This window comes from Lytechinus variegatus, chromosome 13 (assembly GCF_018143015.1).
Source record: "Lytechinus variegatus isolate NC3 chromosome 13, Lvar_3.0, whole genome shotgun sequence".
Classification (NCBI taxonomy): domain Eukaryota; kingdom Metazoa; phylum Echinodermata; class Echinoidea; order Temnopleuroida; family Toxopneustidae; genus Lytechinus; species Lytechinus variegatus.
The window spans coordinates 16,207,955-16,219,806 of record NC_054752.1 but is presented as its reverse complement, the minus strand read 5'-3'; the positions used below and the strand labels follow the sequence as shown (position 1 = coordinate 16,219,806).

Genomic DNA, 11,852 nt, shown 5'->3' with positions numbered 1-11,852 from the left:
ATTTGAAATTTTCTCAGAGAAGTGCAGTTGGAAAAATATCTAACGGTCTCTACGCTTCAGTAAGACTGTCATATTAGATGATATTCGATTATCAATCACATTATTGACCATTTAACAAAGCTGTACACAGGCAGGGAGGGGGTCAATTATAAACAAGGGTAGCAATTATATTGATCAGCTACCTGACCATAACAAAAAAAAATCACAAAAGCAGAGATGCCAAGTTCAAAGACCAGCTATGCGTGAGATATTTTCTGTGAATCTGAGTGAGATCATAGACATTGTGTACAATGTATATGGGGATAGGCTGTGATAGTTGCATGAGACAGAGATTTGAGGGGATGAACAAGAGTCCAAAATGCTTGAGGGTCCTCGGAACGGGCTTCGGAACGACAAATGTTTGTGAAAACGGGGGTCCTTGGAACGGATCGCCAGCGTGCGAGCGCGTATGCATCCCTACGGAACGGTCATGCGTGCATGATGCAGCTAGCGCGGCCTCCGCCAGGGTGCTCTGCGGCCGCTTTTCACCAAAATTGCAGCTCATTCAACGCGATTGGAGCGGCGTAACGTAAAAAAAATGCGAAGCTTTGGAGCGGATTTCTCTCTTCTTTTTTCTCGATAAGAAGAAAATGCTATGCCTTGGAGCGGCTTTCTTTGTTCTTTTTTCAACAAGGCAAAAATGCTATGCCTTGGAACGGAAATTTGAGTGTAAAAATGGGGGTCCCCTGCGCGGCACCATACCCACTATGCATTATATACTGAGGTCCCCCCCCCGGGGGGCTTACCCCATTTTCCCCTCTTTTTTTAGATTCATTTTTTTCTTATTCTTTATGTTTATTTCATTTCTTTAACTTCTATGAAGTATTTTCCGTCTCATTAATCTTCCTTATCATATTTTCATCGATTAAAAAGGGACGAAGTTTTCCCGAAATTTTCTTATCCCCATTTTTGTCGATGTCTCGATTATTGATCGTCAGCTGACTTGTCATCAAATAAACAATGATAACATATGACGTCACGATATGATGAGACGTACGTCAAGCAAGACGAAGCCAACGTCCAACGAACGTAAACAGCCAGTGGTAACTTCAGCCGGAATATTTCTTCTCACAACTTCCTGCGTTGTCTCAAAAATCATAGTAGTTTCAGGTACTGTATTACAATCACCATGAACGAATTATAACCCCAAAAGCTGTCAATTCTTCGATTCAATGTGCCAGACTGTCGCACTATCGTGATGTAACTTCAGTCGGTATATCAGTCCCAGTCGTTCAGTTTTGTGTAATGTACTGATACAGGTCAGTTTACGACAGGCGCCGCAGCCGCACGCAAAGTAATCAAAATGGACCCCTGTACATGCAACTGTTTCCTTAACCCAGGGAACTTCCGCCCGCATAGCGGGCGGGAGCCCAGGACCTTACGTGCAATTTGGCATACTCACCTGACAAGCGTGAAGTATGGTCAAAATAATTCTCCGAATAAATAGTTAAAAATATAACAGAAATCAAGCACATACCCCCGTCTCGATCGGCCATTTTTGTTATGAATTGTAAAAATGGCTGATCAAAACGGGGGTAGAAGGAGAGAACTTGTTGTTTTTTGAGGTTCCAGTCTGTGCCCAGATGTCAGAAAAACTGCCACTCGTTAGACCATCCCATATAATCGTGGTAAGCATGGTAAGTGCTTGATTTCTGTTTTAACTATTCGGAGAATTATTTTGACCATACTTCATGCTTGTCTGGTGAGTATGCCTTTACACGTAAGATCCTGGGCACTCGCCCGCATAGCGGGCGGGAGTTCCCTGGGTTACTGTTTCCTGCACCGACGTGGCCTGCTTTTTTCCATACCATATTCAGTTTTGAAGAGTGATTGTCAAAGGTTTAATGATGATTGGCAAGTCTAGGGAAACAATAGATCAGTCAGCAATCTTTGAGCATAGTTTACACTTGAATTTACACTCGAGTCCAGAACAATAGAGTAACCAAGCCAGAACAAAAGGAGAACAATAGATTCACTGGACCATTTCCTTTGTTCTTGCTCGAGTGTAAAATCGAGTGTAAATCATGCTCGAAGATTGCTGACTGGGTCTGTATAAAGCACACGGTATATACCTAATCTTAACTGACAGACCCATATTAAATAAACAAACTTAGGAACCAATAATTAATGTAATTCTGTGTCAAACTTTTCTAAAAAACAATTATAAGCCCTTTAAAAGAATTAAGTTGGTTAATTTTTTTTCAGTTGCTTCGTGAAAAAAGAAGAGACACTTAACGTTGCAACATTGTTTGGATCCCTCCCACACTCAACCCACTTACTCGCTTCCGACGCGCTTCGCTCCCTCACGCATCGCTTCTTGTAAAATCTCACTCTCAACAGTTATCAAATTTTGGTAGCCCAGATAACAGTCATTGCATAGATGGGGACAGTTATTTAAGCACAACAGCTTGAATGTTGCTGAGCTTTTGCATGCCATTTTGAATAAGGTTTCAAAGTCACAAACGTGTTAATTCTGTTTGTGAGAATACTTTTCCCATTCATACTTCAAGATTTAGGAAGTAAATTATATTTTTCCGATCTTTTCTTGCAGAGCTCTGCAGAAAGAGCAGGTTCGTTTGAGGTTGAAGTGGACACCCGGAGCTCTATGTAGATGTCTTCTCGGCTGGTTATACAGAACATGGATTCAGATCCTCCTCCTTCCTACAACCACTACACCAACTATGGTAGCACAGGGAACTCGGATCCCGAGCCTGCCGGATCCCCTGCTGTGTCGTCGGTGAAAGAACCTGAGGCCAAGAGATCGGACAACAGCGGGGAAACGATGAATGGTTCCGGACCAGGTCACTACACCTACGAGGAGCTGAGTGATGGCTTTGCCTGCCCGACATGTCAGGGCACTGGCAAAATTCCTAGAGGTAACTTTGTCCAAATTCATGTGTTGATTTTATCCAGGAGCCCCCTTTCCTTACTCATTTTAAATTAGGGTATGTTCATTCTGTCCCTTTGAAGCCCTGTCCTAGATCTGCTAACGTTCTATTATTTTGGGGAAATTTTATGCACTGGAACACCCTTATATCAGAACCCACCTTTTGGCGTATGTTTTGATGACACGACCTGTATGGTCCAGCGACATTTGCTCCTGTCTTGATATTTCAGAGGGCACAGGAATTAGGATTGTAAGAGAGTTTTTGGTTCAGAATTATGTAAAGATACGGATTAGGGTTTGTTCAATTTTGGAGGTTAGGTTTTATTTTTGGCTTTATTCGTGCAGATTTTCAATTGGAGCAAATGTAACAGAGCAAATGTCTAGAACCGTATATTGTAAACTGATTATTGGGTTTACATGTTTAAAACTTTACTCTGAAGAATGAAATGAATGAAATAGAAATAAAAAAAATCCCACTCCTTTTCAAAGTTGACTGCAAGATTGTTTGTAAACAAGAGTTACAAGTACCCATTTGAATATTATAATCAGCTGCTGAAGTATAAGGATTATTAAGTGTGCTGTAAGCCTCAAAAGTCATTGCCATCTTTATTTTATTTCCGAAATATATTTTTGTTCTTTAGATCGTGCAGATGACCTTGTGGCTTTGATTCCATACAGCGATGCAAGATTGAAACCTCGTAGAACGTAAGTCATGATCTCCCATTGGCCATTCTTTCCCTGGCTACCTCAGCATCTATAATTCATGGAGTGTTGGCTATACATGTAGTTGATAGTAGTCTAAAACTGTATTCCAAACTTCTAATAAAGAGATAAAAAACCAATACATTTAGCTTATATATAGCTTCAAACTTCAAATACATGTAGACCTAAAATACTGATATATTTATTTTACTTACACATCTACTTTTGCATCACATATTTTTGTTTTATTTCTTTTTTCTGGTAAGTTTTTTCTTTAAGTTTAGCTTATTAAGACTTAAACGAATGTACGTTGGGATGGGCTCTATTTCATTAGGATTAATATGCATATTGAATGATATCGTAAGCCATTTTCTGTGAAAATCTTTATTTTCCATGCAGACTTCGCTATGTGCTTCTGTCTATATTCCTGTGTGCCTCTCTAGCAGGCATATTGATAGCTTTCCTTCTCCCTAGACCAATATCATTTGAGCAGAAAGGAAAGGTGGATACAGTTTATACGAGTTATAACCAAACAGTGCCTACCATGACATTAGTACTAGAGGTAAGAAAATGAGTGTAAGGCCGGGGCCTGTCTTTCAGAGAGCTGCGATTGATCCAAACAATCGCAACTATGGAAAAGCCAGCAAAGTCAACACATAAAATGCATGTTTGTTTTTTTAAATTCTAGATATGAATGTATATCCATAAATTCATTGATTTCTTGACAATTTGGTGTGTTCTCCTTTGATTATAAATGACATTTTGCAAATTTCCTGTAGAAAAAAATTATGACACTGATGGATTTCCATATAGTTACGATTGATTGGTTCAATCGTAACTCTTTGTAATGTGCTGAAAGACAGTTGAATGAAGACTGATGGGTTGTGACATTCTAAAAAAAATGATCCAATCTAGCTTCCCATCATCAGGTAGATTTTTTTTTTAAATACATGAAACGAAACTGCCATTTTTCATCTAAACAAGGTTTTTTAAAAAAGAGGCTTTACTTCCATATTCATTAATGACAAAAGATAATATTGAATCATCAATGATAAGTGCTATATTGCATGAAATTATAATTCCACTTTATGTTAATGATGCCTTGTTGAGGTTTTTTGGACACCAATTAATGATGAAATTTAATTCTGGGTCCCGTTTCACAATTTTATAACAAATTTAAAATAAGCCAATCAGATTGATGGATTGCAAGTTAGTTATTATAACAAGTTTTGTGAAATTGGCCCCTGCTTTTTTCTATTAGAATAGTTGAGGAATTTCGAGGAAACTGTCTCAAAGTGATTGTGAAAGGCTGATTAGAACAGGTGTACATTGTAAAGTAATGGAATCACCAAAAAGTAAAAAAAAAAATATAATCATTCCAGGGGCGTTTTATGAAAGGACTATAAAAGGAATATCTTGCCTGTTGAAAACTATCAATCATAAATTTTATTTTCATTTCATTTATTTCAAATTAAAAACCAATACAATTACAAAAGAAAGAAAAGGAATTTACTCCATGTATATATAAATGAGAGAGAGAAAAAAAAAATATGATGGTAAATAATGTAACCAGGGCTAGAAAAAGCAGAGCTTATCGAGTCTAGCCCCGGCAGAAAAGGAGAATACGAGTAGGAAGGAGAGGTCCACCCCGGGAGCACGTAAGGTAAGAGGCGTTAAACACTCTGACCGTGACCAACTAAGCTCCCGGAGTAGCTCTCTCCTCCAGTGAACACTTTAAAATCATCATATACTGCCTATCAGGAAATTTGCATACAGTTTGTATGCAGGTTAGCCAAAATCTCTGTAAAGCACTTAGAGATGTCATTTTGATTCAGTTCATACAAACAGAATGTTGATCTTTTATCTGAAATTCCAAGATATTTGAATTATGCACCATTTTAGTTGCAATTTATGTGTTCATAACTTTCTAGACCAAGTTTGATATCTACAACAAAAATTTTGTGGCCATCGATGGTCAGTCGTTGACCATTACTGGAAGCTGGAGTGAGCAAGTGATCGGGACCAATATTACAATGCTAAATAACAGTGTACGCGTTCCTGGACGTCAAAATTTTGAGGTATGTATTCTCTTCTTCGACTCATTTAATTATGTTTTTTCTGCCCTCGTGCTTTGATATGACCCATTCAAACCAAAATGTTGTATACATGTGAAGGTATATATACTGTGTAATTATGGATCCTATTTCTTAGGGAAAATAGTGAAAATTAAAAGCTCTAAAAAACAGTATTCACTAGCGAGATCAACCTCTGCTTAGCTCATGCTTGCAAATAGTGGGTGCATGGGAAATTATATTACCGAATTGACATTTTACCACTGGTATGATAGTGTAGAAAGCGTTGATCAATTATTTAGTATAGTAGGTAAGTTCTTTTTTCTTTTACCATCTTTCATATGAGTTGTACCAGACAGTCCATGGTTGTACATATCTCTCTTTATCTACACTACAGTCAAGCACCTGGTAGGTGTTTCATAAAGTTGTTCTTAAGTTAAGAGCGACTTTAAGAACGACTGGTAATCCTTTCTTGTGGTAAATGGTATGTTCATTGGCGAAGATTTAGCGCGCAAGAAAGGATCACCCAGTCGTTCGTAAGGTCGCTTACGAACAGCTTTATGAAATGGGCCCCAGGGCTTTTACTGTGATTAGTAATTAACTGACAATTTTTATCTTCATGTTCTTGTTTCATAACAGCTTTCCGGGAATGTAACAGTGACCTTTACAGAGAGTGCGTGGGTGTAAGTATATCTGTCTTTAACTATTGCCCTTCTCATTATTCAAAGTATGTGCCTATGATGTTGATAATGATAATCTAATGATCTTCGAAGGTTTTCATGGTGGAGAGACTAAAGGAAGTTATACATAAATTTTGTCGTAATTACTATTGAAATTCCTATTGTATTCATTCTCTGATACCATCCCATTCTGTACTTCTTGCAAGCAACTGTTTCTTTTTTAAAAAGAAACAGTTCTCTCTATATTCAACTGTAAAGCCCCTTTCACACTTGGTGTTGTGACTACTTACAACTGTTGCGATTCTGTGCAATGTATATTGTGACCAAGTGATTGCAAACGATCGCATGACCATTTGTGAAAGCTCCTTAAGTGATTGCTCCAGAATCTACATGTGCTTGTATGAAGCTCGATATTACCTGCCCTAATTAGATCAAAACTACATGTATAAACTTGAATCTTGAGTGTTATAATGAAGCTTTCGGTTTCATATTAGTGCCTCAAGAATTTCATATGTATGATTATGAATGGCTACGTACGTGGCTAGCATGAAACAAGTCCATTCAAATTTTGAAGACTGCTGTTGGAAGGCGGGATGTGGTTTTCATCATATATAGACCTATTGGCTAATATTTTTGTTTATAATAATTGTAATACACTATAACAGTATTTGATTGTGTGTTGTATCAGGCGAACGTAGTTTTCCTTTGTTATGTTTGTTTGGGTTTTTTTCCTCCTCTTTTGATTCTTATTTCTTCTCATCTCCCTTTGCTTCCCCCACCATATTCACGTCATTTTTTACTTCAATTTTTACTTTAAGTTATATCCGCTTCCCTCAGATTTTCATTTTCATAATCACAATAATTTGTGATATGTTTTGCCCTCTTTTGGTGCTTAAACTTACACACTTATGATGCTAATACTGATAGAGTTAGACAAAAGGGATCAAGTTACATACCAACCAAAATTGAATTTTTAATGTTTTCCTTTTACACATTTAGTGCTCCAACCGAGCTAAATTTCATGAAATATACTGATGCTGCTTTGAGATGATTAACAGTCATGCTTATGCATTGGCATCTATGTAAATGACAGACACAGAAATTTGCTCTATCACAGGAAATGACACTTCCTTTTTGTCAATCAATGTAGGGCAGATTGGTACTTGTATTGATTTGTAAATACCAGTAAGCCAGCTGTCTGCAATGATTATCATCAGTACGGTATATATGATGGGGTGACCTAAAGCTACCCACTTTGTTTACAAACGATAACAACTTTGCCAATTTTATTTTTGAACAAATTATCTTTCACTAATTTGTGGCAAACACTCTATAAAGAACATTAGCCAAGAAGAAAATATCACAAAACTTACATATACAAAAATTCTGCTGTGTTTTCCGAACACTTCTTGATTCCGCTGCCGATGTAGAAGAGGTCCTAAAGCTCCGCACTCTAATTTATCATGCAAACAAATAGTATTTCCTGTGCCTCAATTTCTAAAATATGTTCATATTATTATAGGATAATATGAAATTAAAGCGAATATAACTCCAAAATTCCAAACAGTTGTTGGTTTTCTATGCATTTAGAGATTTACTGCAGCCTCTGTGGAAAAAATTGAATAGGAATCGTTTGTCACACTGCAGTCACAGTTCCACACACAGAGTGCGCATTTGCCATTAAAACCTGCATGCACGATGAGTTGTGCGTAGCTATAGGACCCATGCAGCTTTAGGGCCCCAACTACCATACATGTACATGTATGCAATTTCAGAAATAAAGAAATTTATTATATACATGTACATGTAGGTTTGATTTGACATTTTTTATGTACGTGTACCCCCTTGCTTCTGAGCTTTTACATTCTTACTTTATACTGTAGTTATTCCTTAAAGCATGTATGGAAATGCAATCTGCTATAAAAAAATAAAAATCTGTATAATACCCAATTACTGTTACAATTATGCATTTTCTCTTTCATCATCTTTCAGGTCCCACTGTGTAGATGGCTCAATTACCCATTTAATATACATGGAGTTTATGTAAGTATATCTATTTCTCTCGTTCTATCTCTCTTCCTTATCTCTTCTACATCACCCTTGTTCATGTTTCCGTTTCCCCCGTCCTACTCAAATTTTTCTATTTAAAGGCAAAAGAAAGTATTTGCAGCAAACAATTATTTCACGAGAAAGTCTTTGAAATCAAGGTTAAATGTGCACAACCATATTATCATAATCTAGTTCTGGTACATTAAAATAAAACTTATCTTTGTGAAATAATTACAAGGGATGATTCTGATGATCAAGGACCCAAAAAGTTGAATTTGGGACAGTGTATTGATACTGTTTGGAAAAATATGCGACATATTAAGGAATTCCATGCTTTTTTTATCTTTTCTCAGCAATTATACATTTTTTGCAACAACCATTTAGCACATATTCTTTATTTATACATACAAACTAACACTTTGGGCGATCATATTATTGGATTCTGTTCGAACTAATTTTGAGATCGTACCACCACTGGTATTTATCTTTAATTTCTCTCCTCAGTCTGCCATTCATAAATTTCTTCAAATGCATACTTGGTTCATAGTATATAGTATCACTCCCTTTTCTACCCATTTTTGGGGAAAATGCCAAAATTCAATGTGGAGTTTTGACCACACACAAAATATGACTTCCACTTTGATTTTCTACAAAAATCTCAAAATTGATAATTTTAATCCTAAATCAACGGACACATCCACCTGTATTGCCAATGATACAATTTTTGTCTCACCTGCGAAGCAGAGTGAGACTATAGGCGCCGCTTTTCCGACGGCGGCGTCAACATCAAATCTTAACCCGAGGTTAAGTTTTTGAAATGAAATCATAACTTAGAAAGTATATGGACCTAGTTAATAAAACTTGGCCATAAGGTTAATCAAGTATTACTGAACATCCTATAAGAGTTTCATGTCACATGACCAGGGTCAAAGGTCATTTAGGGTCAATGAACTTAGACCATGTTGGAGGAATCAACATCGAAATCTTAACCTGAGGTTAAGTTTTTGAAATGTCATCATAACTTAGAAAATATATGGACCTAGTTCATGAAACTTGGACATAAGGTTAATCAAGAATCACTGAACATCCTGCATGAGTTTCACGTCACATGACCAAGGTCAAAGGTCATTTAGGGTCAATGAACTTTGGCCGAATTGGGGATATCTGTTGAATTCCCATCATAACTTTGAAAGTTTATGGATCTGATTCATGAAACTTGGACATAATAGTAATCAAGTATCACTGAACATTTCGTGCAAGTTTCAGGTCTCATGATTAAGATCAAAGGTCATTTAGGGTCAATGAACTTTGGTAGAATCGGGGGTATCTGTTGAATTACCATCATAACTTTGAATGTTTATTGGTCTAGTTCATTAAACTTGGACATTAGAGTAATCAAGTATCACTGAACATCCTGTGCTCGTTTCAGATCACGTGACCAAGGTCAAAGGTCAATGAACTTTGGCCAAATTGGGTGTATCTGTTGAATTACCATCATAACTTTGAAAGTTTATGGATCTGATTCATGAAACTTGTACATAAGAGTAATCAAGTATCACTGAACATCCTGTGCGAGTTTCAGGTCACATGATCAAGGTCAAAGGTCATGTAAGGTCAATGAACTTTGGCCATGTTGGGTTTTTTTGTTGAATAACCATATCTCTGTAAGTTTATTGGTCTAGTTCATAAAAAGTGGACATAAGAGTAACCATGTATCACTGAACATCTTGTGTGAGTTAAAGTAGTATTCAAAGTCAGTACTGCTGCTATATTGAACCGCGTGATGCAGGTGAAACGGCCAGAGGCATTCCACTTGTTTTATATATACTTCCCATCAATCCTGCGTGAATGGTCTGCATTTGTTTTCAGTCTATAAAATTCATCCTGCCATTTGCTTTCATCACATTTTCAGTGCCACGTTCCAGTACGGTCTGATGTCACAGAGTCAGCAGTCAACCTTGACATACTACAAAGCCGTCAGCTGTAGGCCCATCACAGAATTGGACTCATCTTGGCCGCTAGCATCTGAACTGAAATGATACATGCACATGCTTCCTCCTGTTCTGATCAGCTTCTAGTTTTTTCTTGAAAGGTTTGTCATCCCTATTTCAGGCTCGTCATTTCCACACTCCTGGATAGTATGTGGAGTTTTTATGAATATTTATCAGGTACAGGTTTGATCTTTATATGTGATTTTCTGTTATAATCTACTGAAATCTCTGTATCTGATATGCGGGGGCAAGTGAATTCTGTTATGGTGATCTTGATTTTGATTGGCTTCTGAGCCCTGTTACCATGGTAGTTGCCATAATTGCGTAGTTATAATTCTTTATGAAACGTGCCCCTGGTGAGATCTGTGGTATAGTGGAATGGAGCAATGGTGGTGAGTAATGAAAAAACTAAAGGCCTGAATTCACAAAGGTGGTTTTGAAAACCCACGTTTGAGTAGATTGTTTATGCACATTTCCTGTAAAATCACGCTTATTTTACCGCCTATGTTAGAAAATGTCAAATGCTGATGCACGCTTTTGTCACAGTGCGCCAAATTGATGCCTGTTGCCGTGGTTATCCACGCTATTTTATTCATGAGTCCACTGTAATGAATAATGAGTCCACTCTTCAAACAGTGAACTCATGAATAAAATTGCGTATCTAACCATGGTAACAGGCGTCAATTTGGCGCACTGTGACAAAAGCGTGTATCAGCATTGGACTTTTTTTTTACACGCGCCTGATACGCGGTAAAATAAGCGTAATTTATCCAGGAAATCTGCATGAACCATTGATTCAACCGTTGGCTTTCAAAACTACCTTTGTGAATTCGGGCCAAAGAAATTGAATTGTAAGAGGGGGAGAGGATACACATGTGCAGAAAAAGTCACATATCAAGTCGACCTTTGATGAGTCAAAAAGTCACTTATTTTGCTCAGATTATGCAACATATGCACGTTATATACCTCTCCAAGTCAAATTTTCTCCTATTCAAACAGATTTCTGAGGTTCAAGTGTATTTTTTTCATAATTCAATCTTGTGTCAGTAATTCATAAAGAGATGTGTTAGACACACTCCTTCAGCGAATTTTTCTCATTTATGATTACCAGTCATCATTAGATGTACTTATGATTCACATTCCTCTCAATTGATTTGTTTTGAAAGTATTTATGATAATTAACTAAAGTATCTGTACTGGTACTTAAAGTTATAAAGTACAGTTGTTGTAATATCAGATCTATGATTGATATTTTTATAAGTGACAGTCTGGCAGTGATTTCTTAGAGAATTTAAGAAATTAAATGATACATATTGAAACACTTTGCAGCTGATATAGAAACTGAAAAAAACTTAAAAGGGGTGTATGTCTGCCAGCTACACAGCGGGAGACTTCTGATATACATTAGTGTCGTGGATTAGTCTTGATATCT

The 11,852-nt window shown here is 37.1% G+C and overlaps 1 protein-coding gene across 2 annotated transcripts; it reads left to right on the top strand.

Annotated features, from left to right (window-relative positions):
- Window positions 1–1,022: 1,022 nt before the first annotated feature.
- Window positions 1,023–10,747, top strand: LOC121426841 (transmembrane protein 106B-like). 2 transcript variants are annotated; one of them, XM_041623236.1, is made up of 8 exons: window positions 1,023–1,149; window positions 2,601–2,915; window positions 3,568–3,631; window positions 4,028–4,190; window positions 5,560–5,706; window positions 6,340–6,383; window positions 8,373–8,423; window positions 10,342–10,747. In XM_041623236.1, the coding sequence occupies exons 2-8, from the start codon at window positions 2,651–2,653 to the stop codon at window positions 10,466–10,468; spliced, it is 861 nt and encodes a 286-aa protein (XP_041479170.1). In that variant the 5' UTR covers window positions 1,023–1,149; window positions 2,601–2,650; the 3' UTR covers window positions 10,469–10,747. The 2 variants fall into 2 exon arrangements, with proteins under 2 accessions (XP_041479170.1, XP_041479171.1); XM_041623237.1 differs by having other exon boundaries at window positions 2,591–2,915.
- Window positions 10,748–11,852: the final 1,105 nt, after the last annotated feature.